The sequence below is a fragment of the Hypomesus nipponensis genome, chromosome 10, assembly GCF_054491055.1.
Source record: "Hypomesus nipponensis isolate SF chromosome 10, ASM5449105v1, whole genome shotgun sequence".
Taxonomy (NCBI): Eukaryota; Metazoa; Chordata; class Actinopteri; order Osmeriformes; family Osmeridae; genus Hypomesus; species Hypomesus nipponensis.
Window position 1 is genome coordinate 8,218,019 of NC_140370.1, and position 20,774 is coordinate 8,238,792.

The following is a 20,774-nucleotide window of genomic DNA, read 5'->3' on the forward strand; positions in this document are numbered from 1 at the left end:
CGGGAGTATTTATTGTTGTTGCAGCCATTCGAATCGAGCGTGCAGGCATAGGAAACGAAACTAGTTTAAATATCGTTAGTAGTAATACGGACATTTTGCAGTCAATATTAGACTGGATAAAACTTATAGAACGTATAGCCTATAGTCTAGGTCGCTACCTGCAATGCTGCTGGATGCGTGTAGAAATGACCGGTACGGTTTCTTGCAACGCCTCTTTCCCTACACCTTTCCTCGATCCAGACAAATAGCGGAGTATGTTGAGATAACCTAGCGTGTTTGAACGTAGCATAGTCAATGAGAACACCTTGCGCGTAATCACACGGTCAGTGCTGGAAGCGGGAAAGGGAGGGGGGGCATAATGTAGGCTTCAATCCAATTACAGAAAACATAGACATTCGCTCTAAATAATACATGAAAATCCATTGTTGTTCCCGGGTCAAACCCAACGGTTTGCCATTTCTTTCTGCCAGTGAGTGTGCGCAGAAAACAAACATTCCAGGACACGAACGCACCAAATAGTGACTAGAGTCTCGTCCACCGTTAGCCAGGACACCAACAACAATAACACGTATTGCATATTGCACGGACATGGCATTGTCTACACACCGATATTCTGCCTGAAAGTCCTTTTTCCTGCGGGAAACCCACTCAGCGTGTTGGTTTGGAATCCGGACTCCTTGGAGCTGGTTCACTGCTTCTTGGTCCGATCGAGCTCTCACTGGATCTGTCTCTATGACTTTTTCCCCTCCTTCCTTTGCTTCTTGTTTTTCTTGCTTATTCCCTCTCTCCACCGTCTACCGTTCACTGCAGCAAAAACAGTCTGGCTGAAAGACGGTGGGAGGGAGGAAGGCAGAGAGGGAGGGGGTAGCGTGAGGGGCAGAGAGGGGAGGGGATTTTAATACGATTTGGCCCATACCATTCGGATAACAGAGCCAGAGCATACTGAGTCAAACACGAGGGAGATATAAAGATAGCAGCGGATCGCTGTGATTTCATCCTGTTATTGTCAAGTAATCATCATATATAATTTGCATTATCTATATCATTTACAAAACGCTATCCATTGGTAACATTTGCATGGTCTATATAAAAGCCTACATGTCTTGGTAATTAATATCCTACAATGGGCGGTGTGTGTTTGTATTATCTGTTCTATCTATTCTTTTATGAAGTGTTTGGGACACGAAGCGTAGTCTGCTTTAAGTGTTGAATTTACCACGCGCCAGGGCCGGCAAACTACTAGTGGGTGTTCGCAAACCGAATCGGGAGGAGCAGGAGGGGGTAGGGGGGGTAGGCGGTTCAACTTGCTAGGGGATTAAGGATTAGTTTTGCACGCGGATTAGTTTGTGTGAAGGGAGGCATGGGGTTAAAACATGGATGGCAGCACCGGCACGACAGCCCAATCACCAAAGGCAACAAACTGGAGACAGGAGACGGTCATGCAGACATCAGTTTGAACTGGGAGTGTGGGAAGTAGATCTCTACAGTTGCTTGAGGATTCATTTTTTGTCTTGTCACCTCTTTGTTTTGAATTTTAGGCCTACAAAGCCTGCCGCCTATTCTAATAGTAGGCTAATGCCAATTTTTGATTGTTAATTTGGCACGTGATAATCAAAAGTGACATGCATGCCGGCTATGTGAACAATATGGTTAATGGTTGTCATTTATCGCTTTATAGCTTTCCTATACACATACATACAGGGTTTTAAATATGCAGTACAATGCTCATAATTGTTTCCATCTGATATGAAACCTCCATATCATTTTTGAAATTATTTGTCAGAAAACGGCTAGGTCTGTGAGATGATTTTTGTTTTTAGGGTATTCAGCATACCTATTATTATACACGTTGTTTACCGAGCCTACACACCTCGCATATAATCTTTTGCCGCTAGCTTGTTGCCAGATAAAAGTTCTTGATACTGTGCGAATCTCTTTATATACAGCCTTCCTAAAAAGCCGCTTCCATGCGTTTGCATCTCTGCCGGGACTCGAACCCGGAGCCTCTGGATTAGAAGTCCAGCGCGCTATTCCATTGCGCCACAGAGACTAAGCTTCCATTTCTGATGAAAAGCGGGTTTATATTCCTCTCCCAATCCTATAGCATCCTCCCAGCATCCCGCAGCATCAGGACCACTTTGCTGTAATTTCGTGACGTACCGGTAGGGGTCGCCTCTTACAATATTACCATACGCAAAGCAAGATGGCGTAGTTTCACACTGAGAATATAAACCTTATTATATAGTTTTGACAGTCGATATGGTTTGGACTATGCAACAGTATGATTCCATTGTATGTCCCAAAACAATCTTGAACCCACTTTATGCGTATGTTGTGTCTGAGTTTTCAAGTGAGAGTTACTCTTTTCTTATATCACCTCTTTATTGTCGTTATTTGCTTTGGATTCTTAAAAGATAGGCCTATGAGAATACGTATTCATTGAAAGGCGTTGGCATGCCTATAGCTTAAATGGAAAAGTATCAAACTATATTCAATCATAAACCACACCATACCTTAGAATGGTTCACTGTTGAATTGATAGATGAAAAAAAAATAGACTTCAAAATCATGTCAAAATAGGCCTACCGTGTTGGAAATTACACAAGAATAGATGTTCATAAGGACCTTACACAACAAGGGTCTAACTATTCAGAATGCAAATTGACAGTTTCATTTTTCATGCTGTATCAAGTATTTTTTTCAACGTTTTTCTCTATTAATTTTCAATCTTACCAATTGTTTTCTTTGCCCCCAGGGCGACAAATTGCTTTGGCAGGACTAAATCAACTGGTTGGAGCCTAGTCTTATTGAAAATATATGCAGTCTTTTATTGTGCAACATTTATAATTTCTCCAATGATATGACTGAATGCTCCGTTTGATATAAACAGTGTGTTGGGACTTCTGTTACATCACAGGACCATTCTATTTAGACTGCAGTACAAAGCAGCCTCAAGTTGACATAGCAGCTCCTGTATGACTCAGTGGGAGAATAGGCCTGAGGCAAGCTACCTGTGTGTGTGTGTGTGTGTGTGTGTGTGTGTGGGTGTGTGTGTGTAAGAGAGGGAGTCAGAGACAAAAGAAAGGAAAGAGAGACCTAGTGAGATTCCAGAGTGAAGCCCGAGTTTGGTTAAACACTGCGACGTGCATCGACCTTTCACGCCAGAGTTTGGGTTGGCAATGTGGGGAAAAATTTAAATGTGGACTCTGATCATGACCAGATTTCAGCCACGAGGTGTACAATAACACACACACACAGTGAAAATATACATGCCTGGCTTTGTGGTCAACGTCCGACAAAAATCGAATGTGGAAAACAACAACATTCATCCTTTCATAAGTGTTGAGAAAATGTGTTTGTCAGACTTGCTGCATTGTTGTACATTTACACCTAACTTGGTATATTATTAGCTGATCCTACAAACATTGCATTTCAGAAAAAATTCAGCTGTGGACCATAATTTGCTCGTAATTGCTCTGGGACAGTGTGGAATACATAATTACATATTTTACTGTAATTTAACAAAGGTCTAAACCAGCTTTCACTAACTTTCTTGCTACCACAGACTGCAGACTGATGACTTGCATTGGAGATTTGTAGACACATTGAATGCAGATTTGTTTTCTAGCATCAGCTAATAAGATGCCAAGAATTGGGTATTGCTGACGGGTTGCACTATAGAAAGTCAATGCATGCAAGATATGTTATTCCAAGTATGAACTATGTATATACTTAGGTTGAGTTAACTAGGCAGTATGTATTTTTTTAAACCCTGAGATTGGATGTTTGATTACCTTTGACAGATAAGACTTCCTCTATTCAGCCACCTGCAAACAGATTTGACCAAATTAAGGTGAACAGAATGTGCAACAATGCGGAAAGACCGACAGAATGAATGCATTCATTACAATGTAACGCCATCCACTCTGTAGTGACAAACAGTACAATGTTTTAGTTGGATATAATATATTTATTTATTTATTCTTCCACTGAGTTGGGGCCTCAAAGACCGTGACATATAAAACAAAAACAGAAAAAAACTCCTCAGATCCCTCATGAACACATTCTGTGTCACCTTTCTAGACTCTTCTCTCGAATGCTCCCTTCTTCCACCTGCTCTTTACAGCGCTGCCAACGCAATGGAGGTGATTAATGACAGAGCAATGACCAGGTATCCGGAGCGGTACACTTCCGGGATCTTGAAGCCCTTTCCTACATCCCAGAACTGACAGAAACACAGACACAGAAGGAGAAAACAAGGAATAAAGAATCAAGAATGATTATATCTTACTCCCAACTTCATAGATGTAACATATTTCACAGGATTACAAACAAATGTCATGTGCATTTTTTTGTATTCAACCTAAATGTAATCTATCCAACTGCCCCCCTACCACCAAAAAAGGAGCCATGTTTGACAAGACAACATAATGCAGTGTATGCACAAGGTCGAACTGGGTCAGACAGGACGTACCAGATGGCGGATACCGTTGTACGTGTGGAAGGCCACGGGGAAGGCCAGGCCAAACTTGGCAAAGGTGATCAGCTGAGGCCCGAATGAGAAGGAGTGGATGAGGTCCAGGTAGTGTGGGTAGTCGCCAGGCAACACCAGCGCGGCCAGAGCAAACGCTGAGATCCCTGAGCGAGCGAGAGCGGTGGGACAGGGAGAAGGGTGGTCAAAAGATGAAACAAAAGGTGTAAATGAGGTATAAAGGGGGGTGGAGTGGGGAGCAGGACAGAACAAAGGAGGGAAGAAGAAACTTGTATTCATCATGCAGGCAGCGGTGACACTGGGAACATACACATTTACATTTATTCATGCATGCAGTGTCCACTGATGAACATTTTCCTCTGCATTTTCCCATCTTGTTGTCCTTCCTTCGAGGGCAGCCAGGAGCAGTTATCAGCCACACTAAGTCCAAGTGCTCACCTCATGCCTGGCCAGGGACATGGGCAGGAGAGACATCTGTTCTGCATATTCTTATTGTGGTTCTCTTTGCAGAGGAACTTGTGTGAGCACGGGGAGAACATGAAAACTCCACACAGAAAGAACCGGAAGATAGCCCATCTGAGTGCCAAACAGTGCCCTAAGTGTGAGAATAACGTCTGGGAAAATCATTCCTATAGCTATACAGACATCAGCATACCGTAGGGAATAGGGGTGGGCAGTATACCGGTATGAACATGAATACCGGTGTTGCGTTGTGCTTTAAAAAAAATTGCATTTCACAATATATTTATAAATGTATTGAGTAAAGCTTTTCTGTTTGGTATAAAATATAATTTAAGTGATACTGCCGAGTGGGCTAGTTCAAAAATGTATCTTCAACTACAATAAACATGCAGCATGGACGCTGCACGCATTGTGCCAGCCACTGAAAGTCCACAAACAAGCTAGCGCAACTCCAGAGGAAGCAAACATTCATATGAGTAAACTGCTTTTGTTGGCAAGTGTAAGCAAGCATTAATATTGTCTGAAAATAATGCCAGTGGGGTTGATTTGCCGGACGAAGAACAATTGGTAAAAAAAAAAAAGTTTCCAAACGAAGTCGTTTGGAAATGGTTTCAAGTTATTCGACATCGACCAACAAACAGTAGACGAACAAACACTCTGTTGTGTCGTCGAATTGTGCTAGCCAAAGGTGGAAACACTAGCAATCTTTTTCACCACCTGAAAGCCATGCATGTGCGTGAAAATAAATCTACCAAAATGCATTTGACAAATCCAATGCCAGGTTGGTTGGAATTGTGAAATGTTTATTGTAGGCCAACAGAATCGAGTATTCAGCCATGTAATCATTGTTTATTTAATGTAAAATGTAAATGATTATAGCTCGAGCTAACTCACTACAAATATCTAACTGAGTTTTCTTGCGATCCCATAAACGTAGGCTATGGTTGAACGCGTAGGCTACTGAGAAGTCGCTCTTCAGTAGCAATTAAACACTGCAAAATTCAACTCAATGTGACACACCGGAGTTACCCAATCCAACTCCGTCCGAATGCGGTAGATTAGCCGCTGCATTGCGGATTGCATTGTCATGACATTTTAAGAATAACTAATATATCGTGATATATACCAATACCGTCAGTGCTTCCGAATGATACTGTGATAAACATTTTAGGCCATACTGCCCAGCCCTAATGGGAAACCCATTACAGCCCATCATGTTCATTTCCACAACAATTTTCCCAGGCCACCTTGTAATTGTACACAAGTGGTCATAAAGAGTCCAATCATCCTGTCAAAAGGTCTTACCTCCACTGAGTCCAACCCCTGTGCCTCTGAATGTGATTGACATCACCATAGGGACCGACCACCTGGAAGACACGATGACGGAACACACAGCCATTAAAATGTACAGGAACACACAGCATTTGTGGTTTAGCCCTAAGGCAAGAATTGCTGCCAGGCTACAACTAACTGACCAAGTTTACTCAGAGCCAACCAACATTCTAGAACCAACACAGATGTGAGGCACATCTGAAATAGTGCAAGCTTAATCGCATGAGCTAATCCACAAGCCCAAACACACACATATACCCATGCACACATACTTGTAGATGGTGAGATGGGGGGACATGGGTCTGTTTAGCCTGTTGTTTTTGACCCAAAACTTGTTCATCTCCTCTTTAGCAGTGGTTCCCATTGGAACTGAACTAAGATGCGGAAAGAGGAAAGGTTATTACTTGTAGATTTAGATTTCATATGTGGTGATATTATAGACAACAAGCACACAGGACTTCTTTCTTTCAAATAAAGTATCTTTATACATCTAATTTTCCATACATTTTTCATGCCACAGAAACACTACTCACTGTCTGTAGAGAACTCCATACTGAGAACGAGTTGAGCAAACACCTTGTCGGGCCAACGTTCTGGGGAAGGCAAAAATCAGTACGTCCTAAAATGATCGAAAGTGAAATCACAAAGTACAGCAGTAGGCTGTATGATACTAAGGTGTGTTTACAGCCACCTAAGCACAATAAACCGTGGAGTCAAAGATCATGTTCAATGACCAAGTGCCCTTCCTGTCTGTCTCGGTAAACCATAGTAAAGAATTGAAATGTTACTGTACTTATTTTCAGATGGCAAAATCATTGAAGAACACACTGGAGACAGTCCCTGGCTATGTTGTTCGTGTTAGTCCGCACAATGTGAAACACTTTGCACGGTTAGGACGTTTGAAACATACGTTTTCTAAATACTTTGCCATAAGTGCCACATAGATGTTATAGCTTGGTCCAATATCTACAGGATGTGTCACAGCTAGCCAGTCGTAACGTCGTTTGTACGCTAGCATGCGATGACCTACCTAGTTAGCCAAAATGTTGATAATGACAGTGGTTATTCCGTTTTTGCTGCGTATATTAAATAATTAAATCATATACGTATACAATGTGAAGAGTAACATGCTTCCCTATAAAAAGACACTGAGAAAACAATGTTTACATCGCCATATTTTAAGAAGTAGAATAGGATAGATGGACTGACCTTAGAAGCAACGCCATTTTTTCACTATTGAACGGATGTGACGTAAAGGATGTTGTTATGCACAAAATATTTCAACCCAAATGCCTTTTAAGAAGGTCAAACAAAAATAACTAAATATATAAATACATTGATAGATAAATCATTTTAGAATGCTGTAATGTGTCGCAACTTCAAAAAAGAATAATCGGACGTGATAGTATTACACGGATAACTACAAGAGAAAGCAGTTGGATTGTGAAACAGTGTTACAGTCGATGGTTAATAAAACCATACGTGGTGAAAGTATCAAGTTCAAGGTAAACCCAGACAAAATATTATAAGATGTTTCTAAAAAAAATCAGATTATTTTCTGGGATCTAATGTAAATGCAGAAAGTAAATAAATAAAATAAATACTAGGTTGGCCTAATAAGTAACCACTGCATTTGACATTTGATTAGATATTTATCATTTAAGGCAAACCTACAGAAGTAGACTGAGCAGGATGTTGATTCAGTTGCATTTTAATTTCATTTTAATTTAAATAAATGTTGTGTAACTCAAAACAATTGAATCTCAATGTTGTATTGAATTTCAGGTTAATTGCACATGTAAAAACTTTTGTTAATTGGAAAGAAAATACAAAGCTATATGGTAAAATTCTTCAGTTTTGTTCTTTATTTTATGTTGACATTAAGGGCAGTTCACTCCTCCCCAATCACCTTGCATTGTAACCATTATCGTTGCAATTCCTGAGAGAAATTAACAAATTAAACCAAACTCTATTTGGAATAAATTTTATTGGAACATTTCACTTGCTGATGTCGACACAACTTGAGGTACATTAATATTCCACTGCATCATACAGAAGTCCTTCTGCTTGACACTTGGGATGTTAAATGCCACCCTAATGCAGTAATTGCCATTTGGAAAATTCTAAAATATCAATCACTATCAAAAGCTTATTTGCAGCAGCATTCTGTAGAATAATCAGAGTCTACCGATCCATGCAACAGTAAACTCCAACAGTTGACTGACAGACACACTCAGACACTTTGTTTTCCTCTCTCGCTCTCTCACTCTCTCTCACACACACACACACAAAACACATTCACAGAGACAATCACATACAAACAATTCAAACTGACATTTTTTGAATGTTAATAATATGTCTCCAGTTCCACCCATCCTACAAAAGAAAGAAGGGGAAAAATTATACAAATCAGAAATGTCATTTTCAAAGCATTGCATCTCATCTCATTTATTATTATTTTTATTTTTTTTAATTTCTATTTGAAACCATTTCACACTCTCTGATTATGTACACATTTCTCTGATTAGCAAGAACAATTAAGTGTCGCAATCAATTTTCTTTCTGAATCTCTCTCTATCTTAGATGTTCCAAACTCAATAAGCATCTTTCTGTGTCCATCCATCTCATGTGACGGGAGGTCAACATGATGTACCTACCTCCAGGGCATCTACGAATAATTAATTTCCGTATCTCGTCATAGATGAAGATAAGCAGACTATAGGGGAAGGCACAGAACCACCATGAGACCCTGTGGGTGAGAGAGAGATACACATGGATAGAGTGAGATGTAGAGAAAATAATATCAGTTAAAGAGCCACGGGTAAAGTCAAAGAAGTGTGTCTGGTAAGGATGGAGGTGTTGGACACATACTTCAGTGGGTACATGCGCAGGGCAATGTCCATCCCCGGGCAATAGGACAGGAAGGCAGCCAGAGCCGTCTCAGCAAACAGGCCAAATATCAGGATCCGGTTACTGGTGAAAAGAGAGAACGGAAAGAGAAGAAGTTAAACATCCCAACTGTCAAAATATATAATATTTGTATAATTGATCATCTTCTCGGTCTTACTTCATTCCCTGCTGGAAGACTGAGTTTCTCCTGGTCTTGCAGATGACAAGGTCAGCCCACTGCACAACCACGATACTGACGAAGAAAGATGTATGGCAGGTGAACTCGATAATCTTCCTCTGCTCGTAGGTCTGCGAAAGGGAAACACCGTTTAAACATTCCGAACGATACACCAACTTGTTCGGAGTCGGGTCTGTGTGTGTTCCTCAGTGTGCACACCTTGGATGTGTCTCTGCAGAAGCTGATGAGCATGGACGTTTGTGTTTCATAGGAGTCTGTGCTTTGTTTTTCTGTGTGTGTATGCGTGTGTGTTCCGACAACCCCTTCTCTCTCACCCATTGCTGTCCGTAGGTGTCCTCTAGGTCGTTGACAACACGGCTGTCCCATTTCAGACGGATTCCCAGCAGTGTTTGTGGGAGGAAGCCATTTTCGGCCAAGATCACAAAGTAAGTGAAGAACCCAGCCAGAGCCTGAATCATACCTGTACACACAGACACAATTTCTTTCATTTTGCACCGTATTATCATGTTTCACACATGATAAGTTCCAGGAAGGATTTCAATTTCCTTCTTGCTTTCAAAAAGAACGACTCTGTGTAACTTACGCTGGTTGAGCATAATACTTCAAACACTGTGAGTTTAATGCCCGCAGGAACCATGATATGAAAATGGTTACCTCACATTGCATCACAAGTCCACGAGTATGCATGTGGTTTTGTGGACAACTGTGTTTACATGTGAGTTTTCCTTCATTTCAGATACGTTGTGTATGTGTTTCTGTGTGTGCACTTTAGTTGATGTGTGTGTATGGTAGATTCTGACCTATCTGGCCATAGGCCATACTGATGAGTCTCTCATTCACCAGCTTGTCCGTTTTCGGGTTCCTGGGCTGGCGCTTCATGATGTCACTCTCGGCAGTCTCGTAGGCCAAGGAAATAGCAGGAACCTGTGAGGGAAAGAAATGAAGAGATGAACCGAAAGGGTGGATAGAGTGAATCCTGTAATGAAAAGCTCTATAAAAAAGCTTACAGGGAAGTGAGAGGGCAATATAGGTGACTTAAGGTAGGCCATTGGAGGGATTTCTACTGGATTTAAGATGGCGACTTAGCCCAGTATCAGCTCAGAGTACACAGTCAGGCACATACAAATCCAGTTTGCTTTTGGATTTATGGCCCTCCAGAATCAGAGCAATGGTGAATGAAATATATGAGGTGCAGTGGGGAACAAGCTGTGTGAAGAGTGGGTTGTGTGTGTTCTACTCACTTCATCAGACCTCAGGGGGGAGGTCATGCTGCGAGAGCCAACATGGTGCCAACTTGGCGTTGTATATAATCAGACTCCCTTTTATAGCTCAAAACCCGTGGTTAAAAAAAGACCTCAATAGTTGTTTTATCCATTTATCAGGGTAGAGGATAAAATGACTATTATCATTATTTAGAATTGCAGGAGCGTTTGATTTTTCGATTCAAATCTGATAGAAACGGATGAAGTCGAATAAAAATGAATGAATATGAAAGGACTCAAATAGAACCCGTCCCTGATGCTCTGAAGTGTCAGACCCCAGAGCAGAGAAGCAGCCAGACCAGACGGACTCACCATGTCTGTTCCCAGGTCAATGCACAGGATGGTGACCGTGCCCAGAGGAAGAGGAATGCTGGCCAGGATGAAGAGGAGGAAGGGTGTGATCTCTGGAATGTTACTGGTCAGGGTGTAGGCAATGGACTTTTTCAGGTTGTCAAAAATCAGACGACCTTATTGATGAGGAAAACGAGGTATGGATGGATGCAGGGAAGGAAGGCAGGAGAATAGTTAAACGAGTCTATTGTCCAATTGTTCAACTGTGATATAAACCTACTGTAAGATGGAACTGACATCTTTGTCTGTTTGTGTCTCTTTTTCTCTATTACCTTCCTCAACTCCTGTGACAATAGAAGCAAAGTTGTCATCCAGAAGGATCATGTCAGCAGCTTGCTTGGAGACATCGGAACCTGCGATCCCCATGGCAACCCCAATGTCAGCCTTCTTCAGGGCTGGCGAGTCATTCACACCATCACCCGTCACAGCAACAATCGCTCCCTGGAAACATTGAACGAGAGCAAAAAATGTAAGTAAGGGAAAAAGAATGTGAAATAAGCCTTGAATATGCCTCGGCAAGATAAATGCTATGTTTTGGAGCTTTTAGGCCACTTAGAATGCCTTTTGAGACACAATAGTCCTCAAAGGCAATATGATTTCCAAATTTCAGAGTCATTCAGACGGCATTATCAAACCTGTATTCACACTTAAACACACGTTAACACAAACACTCGTCAACACAAACACGTCAACACAAACACACGTCAACACAAACACTCATCAACACAAACACACGTCAACACAAACACGTCAACACAAACACACGTCAACACAAACACACGTCAACACAAACACGTCAACACAAACACACGTCGACACAAACACACGTCAACACAGACGTTCGTTTCACACGGTCCTACCTGTCTCTGGAAGCCCTCCACAATGATGAGTTTCTGTTGAGGTGAGGTGCGGGCGAACACTATCTCAGTGTGGTTCCTGAGCAAGTCATCCAGGTACTCTACGCTCATGTCCTTCAGGTCCGACCCGTGCACAACACAGGCCTTGGCATCCCTGCGAGAGAGAAAGAGAGATAGAGAGTGAAAGAGTACAATAGAGAGAAAGAGTAAGCGAAAGAGAAAAAAAGTGAGTCGGACAGTAGGATTTCAAGGATATGGATGGATGTGTCACAAACACACACACACGCAAACACACACAGACTGACACACCACCAACACACCTGGGGTTGACTTGGCTCAGGGGGATGTTGAGCCTTTCAGCAATGTCCTCCACCGTCTCATTGCCCTCAGAGATGATCCCCACGCCCTTAGCAATGGCTTTGGCCGTGATTGGATGATCACCTGTCACCATGACCACCTGATGACGAAGGATACGAAGAACACATTAGAAACTATTTTAAAACAACAGTATCTTCTTGTCCACACACACACACACATACACACACTTCGATTTGATATATTTGATACAACGCTGACCTGATCCGTTCTGTACTGACCCAGATATTTTCGTTTCATCTTTCCACATTGTCCTTGCCAGCACAGTTTCTGTGACTATAATGGATTCAAAACCAGGCCAGCACACCAAAGCTTGGCACAGCATTGTCTGGCTTGGTTCAGTTGTTGCGGGAAACTATATTACATAATTCATCCATCTGTGCTGTTCATCGCATTGAAAAAATCACGTGGTTTCTAATGAGGGGCGTTTTGGCGTGTTCATTGGTCAGTGCGTCAATTTAGCCAATCACCTTGATGCCAGCGGAGCGGCACTTTCCCACGGCGTCGGGCACGGCGGCGCGGGGGGGGTCGATCATGGACATCAAACCCAGGAAGCACATGTTCTCAACGGGGAAGTTGACCTCATCACAGTCGAAGGTGAAGCCCCGGGGGAAGTGGGAAGGGGGCAGGTTCAGGTGACAGAAGCCTGAAGGAGAAGCACACAGAGCTGGTTCACAAACACACACTCAACCATATACCTGAACATTTCGTTTTTCAAATGTTCATTAAAAGTCATTAAAGTAAAAAATATATATTCTAAGAAGTTAATGGGGGGGGGGGGGGTGTTTTTATTTCCAGAATAGAAGAAAACACATTAATTTGAGACAGCACACACACACACACACACACAATCAGGCACTGACTCAAGTGTTAAATGAGGCGCGCCACCAGACAAACTCAGATTTCAAACCAGACTGGTAGCAAGGGGTCAAGGAATCCAGTTCTTTGTGCCCAGAATGTACCCAGAACTCTCTCTCCCAGTCCTCCTAGCTCCATGTACGCGCTCTGGAAGGCATCTTTCCAGTCATCATCCATAGGATGATCTTCTCCTTGGATCATAATACTGCTACACCTGAGTTTGGCAAAAAAAAGCAAAACAAATTCTCAATGAGGACATTACCCTTCACTGTCAATGAGACACTGAATTCATGCTGGTATGTGTGTTGGATCATATTGAGATACGCGCAGTTCATGTTATTCATATTATTGAGTTGAGGAAATACCTGTCTAATATCCTCTCAGGTGCTCCTTTCATCACCAGCAGATGGCTGGAAGGGTTGTCCTCCACCTCGTGAATCGAAAGCTTCCACAAACATCCAAGGAGTTCATCAATAACCATCACAGCAATTACACAGCAAACACACAGAACAGACAGTGAATGGGCATCCATCTTTGCCAACTAACGATTGACGAGGAGCCCTTTCCTCGTGTCTACAACGCATCGAACACACATAGAGTACTTTGAAAGCGACGTAGTTCACAAGGCACGTCTCTGCTGTTTGCAGGAGACCCCATCAGGGTGAGTGAGGAGGAGGGCAGCAGCAGGTACCTGGTACTTGTTGGTGGAGTTGAAGGGGATCTCTCCTACTTTGGGGTTTTGGAGCCTCATCTCTCGCACGCTCCCACAGCACAGCTCGATGCACTTGAGAAGAGCTGACTCAGAGGCGTCTCCCGCCGTATCCCTCTGCGACATGGAAAACACAGCAGGGCTGTGGACAGTCTGGACTAGACCGGGAACTTGGTTGAGGAGGGGTTTGAGTATGCGCATCCAATGGTAATGGTTAAAATATAGAGACGTATCTATGGAATGTATCAAATGATCTATGGTGTGTGTATGGTTTAGAAGCAGCTGTTGAGAGAGGGTCTCGTGCATGTGTGTGCGGACACGTGCCTTCGTGCGCACGTTGTGAGGATGTGTGAGTAGATAATGTGTGTGTGAGCATGCGAGAGGAAGAATACCCTCAGGATCTGGGTGTGCTCCTGGCCAGCTTTGAACTCAGCCCGGTTGCAGAGTGCCGCCACCCGGGCCAGAGACACCCAGGTGGCAGAGCTCTTGTTGAACGTGGCCCCTGCGAGGGAACGCTACAGCTTTACACTTCCACCGTGTGACCCTGACGTTGTGACTTTATTTTCTCAGGTTGTCCAAAATAGAAGGCAAGACTTGCTTAGGTGGTAATCTGCCACTATTACTAACACTATTCCAGTTCATTCCATTTGACAGAAGTGCTGAAATTGCTGTTTAAATGTTGACAAATGTCTTCATAAATTCTGACTATAAAAATCCCCCTCTCGCTGTTAAAATAACATCCATAACAGCAACAACTCAAATTCCAGTCGACGCTATTAACCCTTCACTCATGTGGGCTCGCCACCTAGCGCACGCAGATGGTAAATCGAGCCGGCGGCATCGGCTCGTACCACTGAGATTTCAAGTGAACAGATGACGCAGACGGTTGGTCTCACCAGACTGGTCCTCGGTGGTGTCGGCCTCGTGGATCATGTTGTCGAACCACATGTGGGCCACGGTCATCCTGTTCTGGGTCAGGGTGCCCGTCTTGTCGGAGCAGATGGTGGAGGTGGAGCCCAGGGTCTCCACGGCCTCCAGGTTCTTCACCAGGCAGTTCTTCTTGGCCATACGCTTGGCGGTCAGGGTCAGACACACCTGCAAGAGCAAGGGAGATGGGAGCAGCAGAGGGTGGTGTGTGTATGTGTGAGAGAGAGAGAGAGAGAGAGAGAGAGAGAGAGAGAGAGAGAGAGAGACAGAGAGAGAGACAGAGAGAGAGAGAGAGAGAGAGAGAGAGAGAGAGAGGGAGAGGGAGAGAGAGAGAGGGGAGGATATGGAAAAGGGAATACGAGACATAAACATAGGCTCCATATGCTGCATCTATTAAAAACATACTGTAGCTATCAAGGAGAGGAGGTCAAATATAGGCTGACAGAATGAGGATCAAAAGTGCATGCACACAAACATACTCGCGCACACACACACACATGCACACACAGTGCCACGCTCACACAGAGAACAGAGACATTCAGTCCCACGCTTGCTCACTCGCACGCATGCGAGCCAATACTCACACATAAAGAACCTGATTCACAAACATGACACACAAAAACTGACACACATTACCGTGACGGTAGCTAGCAGACCCTCTGGCACATTGGCCACGATGATGCCGATGAGAAAGATGACGGCCTCCAGCCAGCCATATCCCAAGACAATGGCCAGGATGAAGAAGGACACGCCCAGGAAGACGGCCACGCCCGTGATGAGGTGGATGAAGTGCTCAATCTCCATGTTGATGGGGGTCTGGCCCCCCTCCAGCCCGGACGCCAGCGTGGCGATGCGGCCCATGACGGTGCGATCGCCCGTGGCAATCACGATACCATGAGCCGTGCCTGGGGGCAAGAACGGGGGGGCGGGGGGGGGGGTGGTAAGATAGCTTGGTACACAGTCCGATGGACAGATGAAAACATGGACAAAGAAAATCAACAGAGGATCGTGTCGATAGAGGCATTGATGCGCACAGTATCGATGGTGAGGGAGAACGAGCAAGGAGAGGGGGAAGAGAGAAGGGTGTGGGGGGGGGGGTGAGGACGTGGCCTGAGCTGACCTTCCACACAGTTGGTGGAGAAGAAGCAGATGTTCTTGGTCTCCAGGGGGTTGTCGTGGGTGAACTCCGGCGAGCGGCTCTGGGGCTCTGACTCCCCTGTTAAGGAGGAGTTGTCCACCTTCACACAGACAGCAGTGGGAGAGAGGGAGACCGTGAGAGACATTTTACAGTCTAAAATCTGGTAACCACAACCAAGTATTTTTTTGCAACAGACAAAATAGGAGGACAAGGAAAAGAGGAAAGTTGGTAAGGACATTGAGAGACGATCGAGAGAGGCGTAGAGAGAGAGAGGTGTAGAGAGAGGTGTACAGAAAGAGGTGCAGAGAGAGAGAGGTGCAGAGAGAGAGAGGTGTAGAGAGAGGGGGGTGTAGAGAGAGAGGTGTAGAGAGAGAGGTGTAGAGAGAGAGAGGTGTAGAGAGAGAGGTGAAGAGAGAGAGGTGTAGAGAGAGAGGTGTAGAGAGAGAGAGGTGCAGAGATAGAGGTGTAGAGAGAGAGAGGTGTAGAGAGAGAGGTGTAGAGAGAGAGAGAGAGGTGTAGAGAGAGAGAGAGGTGTAGAGAGAGAGGTGTAGAGAGAGAAAGGTGTAGAGAAAGAGGTGTAGAGAGAGAGAGAGCCCTCTGTGGTGTCTGTGCTCGTACCTTGCAGCCAGCGGCTGACACGACCCTCAGGTCGGCCGGGATGCGGTCTCCTCCCTTGATCTCCACCAGGTCTCCCTGCACCACCAGCTCAGCGTTGATCTGCATTTTCTCCCCCTCGCGGATCACCAGGGCTTGCTGACAGAGGGAGGGAAGGAGGGAAGGAGGAAGGGAGGGAGGGAGGCAAATAAGGAGGAGAAGTGGGTATGGAGAGAGAACGAAGGAGGAAGAACAGGCAAGGGAAGAAAAGAGGGAAAACAGGAGAAAAAGCAAATAGATAATACATATTGGGAGAAAGAGGGAAGAATAGAGAGGTAGCATCAAAGAGAAAGAGAGCGAAATAGAGGGGCGGGAAGCGTAACAGCGTGAAAGAGACAGGGAGGGAGAGAAAGAGAAAGGGAGAGAGTGAAAATGAGATTAACGAATTAGAGAATAAAAGCGCCTAAAGGGGATGAGAGGGAGCAAAGTTTTTATGCAAACACACTGGCAATCCATAGTTAGCTCAAAGATTAGGAGTCTTGTGTGGTGTAAGCTTATTAGGATTCCTCCCAGGCATGAGTGAAACCACTCCAGGGACCGCACGTTGCTTCGCAGAGCGCTGAGAAGATCCAGGGGAAGGTTGCCAGTTCACCTATGGTCTTCTACACTCTTGGAAAAATGTGTCTTCATCCCCTGAAACCTCTGAAAAAACCTTAAAGGAACCCTGTTTGGGGGTCCTGATGGAACCCGTCATAGGTGAATTATTCTAGCTAGAGCCCTTTTCAGTGAAATGGTTTCACCTAGGAATATAAATAGCTTTTAACAATGTTTTCTTTCAAAGCGTTGTGCTAAAGTGAGAACTGTGTAACCTGTTCTGTTGTTTGGTTGCATAGATTCTTCAGACTGTTTTGGCTGAGAAATTCCAAAACTGGATTTATTTTTAGAACATTTATATAACAGAAGCCAAGAGAAGTGTGAAATTTAGTTGGAGACATTTCCAAGTACAGTATTCTTTCATGGACATTCACATGCAATGATTGCCAAACACGCAGCAAAAAGGATTCTCTCAGTAAAGTAACCAATAAAAGAAGTAGCTTGTCAAATCCAACAAATCCTATCCTAACTACCAAACAAACACCAACCACAGAAACCATATCGAATACACTTCCCATTTCACCTTCAGACTAGCAAACCTATCTTACCTGAGGAACCATGTTTTTGAAGGAGTCCATGATCCGTGAGCTCTTGGCTTCTTGGTAGTAAGAGAAACAGCCAGTGATGATCACCACGGCAGACAACACCACCCCCAAGTACAACTGTAGCAGACAAAAAAGAAGGACAATGAAGACCATCAAGGCCTCAAACAATAGAATATATGACCCCTATCCCAATCTCAAGCATCGTGGTTCAAATGATCAATTCTGAGCTACTTCAAGACTTCTGTCTGACTTCTTCAAGACTCTACACTACTCCGAAAGATCACATAAACTCAGCAGTAAGTATACATCGGTAACAATGCATTGAGTGATCTGACCAACCCTGTGTATGATTCATTGTGTCATCGACGACTTTACAGCACAGGAATTTCGGTTTGTAAGGAGTTCTTGTGATAGTGAAGTATACGCGATGATAGTCTGGACTGCACATAGCTGTTTAATGTGATATTCTTTTCATGGTACGTATAATTGTGTCGATACGTTTATCCAAAGCAGTGTTCACGCAGCATGCATACTGTACAGATTGATCACGTGTGTGCAGTAGGAGCTTCGCTAGAGTGATATAAGCACTCTCTGATATTGGCCCGTAGCCTACATGGTAACAGATCCAGCGATATTCTCACGTTGTCATTGGCCGGCTCGTCTTCCGTGGCCACCTGGATACTGTAGGCGAGGAAGCAGAGCAGGGCGCCGATCCAGAGGAGAACGGAGAAGCCGCCAAACAGCTGCCGGCAGAACTTGACCCATTCAGGCGTGGTGGGGGGCGGGGTGAGAGCGTTGGGGCCGTCTCGTGCCAGGACCTCCAAGGCCTTGGCGTAGGTGAGACCCTGAGGGCAAAAGGAAGAGGAAAGCAAGTGTCAGTGTACCAGAGGTGGTTGGAAGACGATATAGGTGAACATTGCTGTGTTGGGTTACCATAGGGTTGCCTTGACCAAGACTTTTAAGCCTAAAACCCAGACCTCATTGGAATGATAAGCTGTCATCTTGGTCCAATGGCATGCACACGCTCGCGCCAAGTCTTGGACAAGGCTATCTTATCATTCAAGGTCCAACACCAGATTGGTGGAGTGGGCAGTCAGGTCTCTGTCCCAGACATCCCCAAACTCATCAAGCCAACGGCAGGGAAATCACATATCACAGTGGTGTTTTCACCTGATGATTGTACTAAATGCAATGTGTTTGAGAGAGATAACGACTGAATGTGGGGTGGACAAGGAAATAAAACGAGAGGGAGAGTCCATTTTCGTGTGTGCTTGCATGTGTTCGAGGGAGAACGAGAGAGAGAGAAAAAATCGCAAAGAATTGAGCTCAGGCAAAGGCTAACAGTTGGTGTATATTCTGTACGTTGCGAGAAGGGGAATGATGTGTGGATATGATACAAGTGCTTGGAGACTAGACTGGATGGTGTGAGGTGCTTTTACCCGATTTAAGTCCATTCCATATCGCTTTGACAGCTCGTCCAAGGAGACTTTGTGGTCATCCTGTAGGTGAATAACATCCATATTTAAATCCAATCAACTTGCATTAATACTTTTTAGCACTATTTAAAACTACTGTGGACCAGAAACAACTCTCTCTATTCAGTGCATGTGCCGTGTAGGGAAAATCATGATGTGAAAGAATGTGATAGGTAAAGGGTAAGTTATGAAAAGATTTGACAGGTGAACGATAAATAGTGGAACTCCAAGTCTATCAGGGGAGGTTTTTGCGAATGTCATGTTGTTTATATCAACCATGTTTACCCCGACAATCTACAATCTATTTCGCATAGAGAATGACCAGGCTTCTAACAGTCAGTTTTTCCTACCATGACCACCTCCTTCTTCAGCTCAGCCAAATGCCTTTCCTTTTTCATCTTCTTCCCTTCATTTTCAGCACCACTCTGGAAAGAGAGATTATGGCACACACCTTATGTCAGAGCACCATGCTCCAAATCCTCACAGCACATAGGGGTAGTTTGGAATAAGCAACAAGTCTCACACAAACACATATAGATATTGTATTTTCCTTTGCAAACTGTACATCTGTGCATGCAACTAAATGCAGCAGATATGCAACATAATCATTTGTGGTGAGATTTCTTTCTTGGTATTTGGGAGTGAAAATGAAATCTTGGAAACGTCTTGGTGTTTGTGAGGGTGTATGTGGGGGGCCGGAGTGTGTTCGTGTGGGTGTGTGTGGGGGCGGGAGTCCGTTTGTGTGGGTGTGCAGTTCCGTTTGGAAAAGTCACTGTGGGAAGAATCCAGCAGCATGGAAATCATCTGTTCCTGTCACTCTTTCTTCTTCAGCACGTGTGTGTGTGAGCGAGACACAGTGAGTGGGAGAAGGAATGTTTGAGCGAGTTACTTGATGAAAAGTAATCAAAAAGAGCTAAAGAGAGAGCAGAGAGCCTGTGGAGGGGCAGAAATGTGTCTGGCATAGCAATTCTCTCAAATGTAAAAAAAAAAAAAAAAAAAAAAAAAGATTATCTCCAAATCCTGCATAAAAGCCTAAAAGAATGAGCTACATAGAAAATAAAACACAAATTCTGTCCTTATAAAAATAAATAATGATGGGTTAAGTAGTTTTGGCTTAATCCTGTCCTCCAGTGTGACATATGTCTCAAGTGGCTCTACAGTCCAGTTCACAGTGCTAGCTTCAGACTAACCAAAGAGCATCACAGTATTTTTCCATGATGTGTGTCCATTCTGTAACTAGGGAGAAAAAAACTCCCTGAATGAAAAAAAAAATATATATATATCCAAGTGTATCATAACATCATATGTAAGCTGTGCATTACATTGATCTAATCATCAAATCCTCTTATTCATATCCACGTGTCCAAGTAAAGTACTCACCTCTATCCCCATGATTGCTGACTCTTTGCAGTCCCCTACAGTGAAATGGCCCTGACGAGACTTGCACCAGGACAGCACTGCTCTGCTACACGTGTGGAAGGCACTGGTGGCTTTTTTTGGGAACACCACCCCTGCAACAAACACCTCCACACCACCCAACCCCCTCCACACCCTCCTCCATGCCTCTGACCCTTGTCAGGGTAACCTGACCCATCCCATGCCCCCCCCCCCCCCAGTGTGGGACAGAGGGGTCGCTGTGTACCTGCACCTGCTGC

The 20,774-nt window shown here is 44.1% G+C and overlaps 3 protein-coding genes and 1 non-coding gene across 5 annotated transcripts in view; all 4 read right to left on the minus strand.

Moving 5' to 3' along the window:
• The window catches only part of cadm3 (cell adhesion molecule 3), a 32,816-nt gene extending 32,013 nt beyond the window's left edge, over positions 1-803 (minus strand). For both annotated transcript variants that reach the window (XM_084708383.1, XM_084708382.1), the window contains exon 1: positions 607-803. The gene's annotated coding sequence lies outside the window, so the exon portion shown is untranslated. The remainder of the gene's footprint in view (positions 1-606) is intronic.
• Positions 804-1,976: 1,173 nt separating this feature from the next.
• Positions 1,977-2,050, minus strand: trnar-ucu (transfer RNA arginine (anticodon UCU)). The gene has a single exon. It is a non-coding gene; the product is annotated as a tRNA-Arg (tRNA).
• Positions 2,051-3,949: 1,899 nt separating this feature from the next.
• Positions 3,950-7,554, minus strand: sdhc (succinate dehydrogenase complex, subunit C, integral membrane protein). The gene is made up of 6 exons (XM_084708437.1): positions 7,496-7,554; positions 6,820-6,879; positions 6,559-6,660; positions 6,260-6,321; positions 4,475-4,638; positions 3,950-4,225 (listed from the first exon to the last, which is right to left on the minus strand). Exons 1-6 carry the CDS (start codon positions 7,510-7,512, stop codon positions 4,121-4,123), a joined length of 510 nt encoding a protein of 169 aa, XP_084564563.1. The 5' UTR covers positions 7,513-7,554; the 3' UTR covers positions 3,950-4,120.
• Positions 7,555-8,254: 700 nt separating this feature from the next.
• atp1a2a (ATPase Na+/K+ transporting subunit alpha 2a) lies at positions 8,255-20,619 on the minus strand. The gene is made up of 24 exons (XM_084706593.1): positions 20,500-20,619; positions 19,470-19,544; positions 19,084-19,143; positions 18,286-18,489; positions 17,648-17,761; positions 16,470-16,604; positions 15,834-15,951; positions 15,350-15,618; positions 14,683-14,881; positions 14,179-14,288; positions 13,769-13,903; positions 13,443-13,522; positions 13,182-13,291; positions 12,690-12,865; positions 12,165-12,301; positions 11,848-11,998; positions 11,260-11,428; positions 10,949-11,103; positions 10,175-10,298; positions 9,689-9,834; positions 9,354-9,484; positions 9,158-9,259; positions 8,944-9,035; positions 8,255-8,662 (listed from the first exon to the last, which is right to left on the minus strand). The coding sequence occupies exons 1-24, from the start codon at positions 20,509-20,511 to the stop codon at positions 8,634-8,636; spliced, it is 3,033 nt and encodes a 1,010-aa protein (XP_084562719.1). The 5' UTR covers positions 20,512-20,619; the 3' UTR covers positions 8,255-8,633.
• Positions 20,620-20,774: the final 155 nt, after the last annotated feature.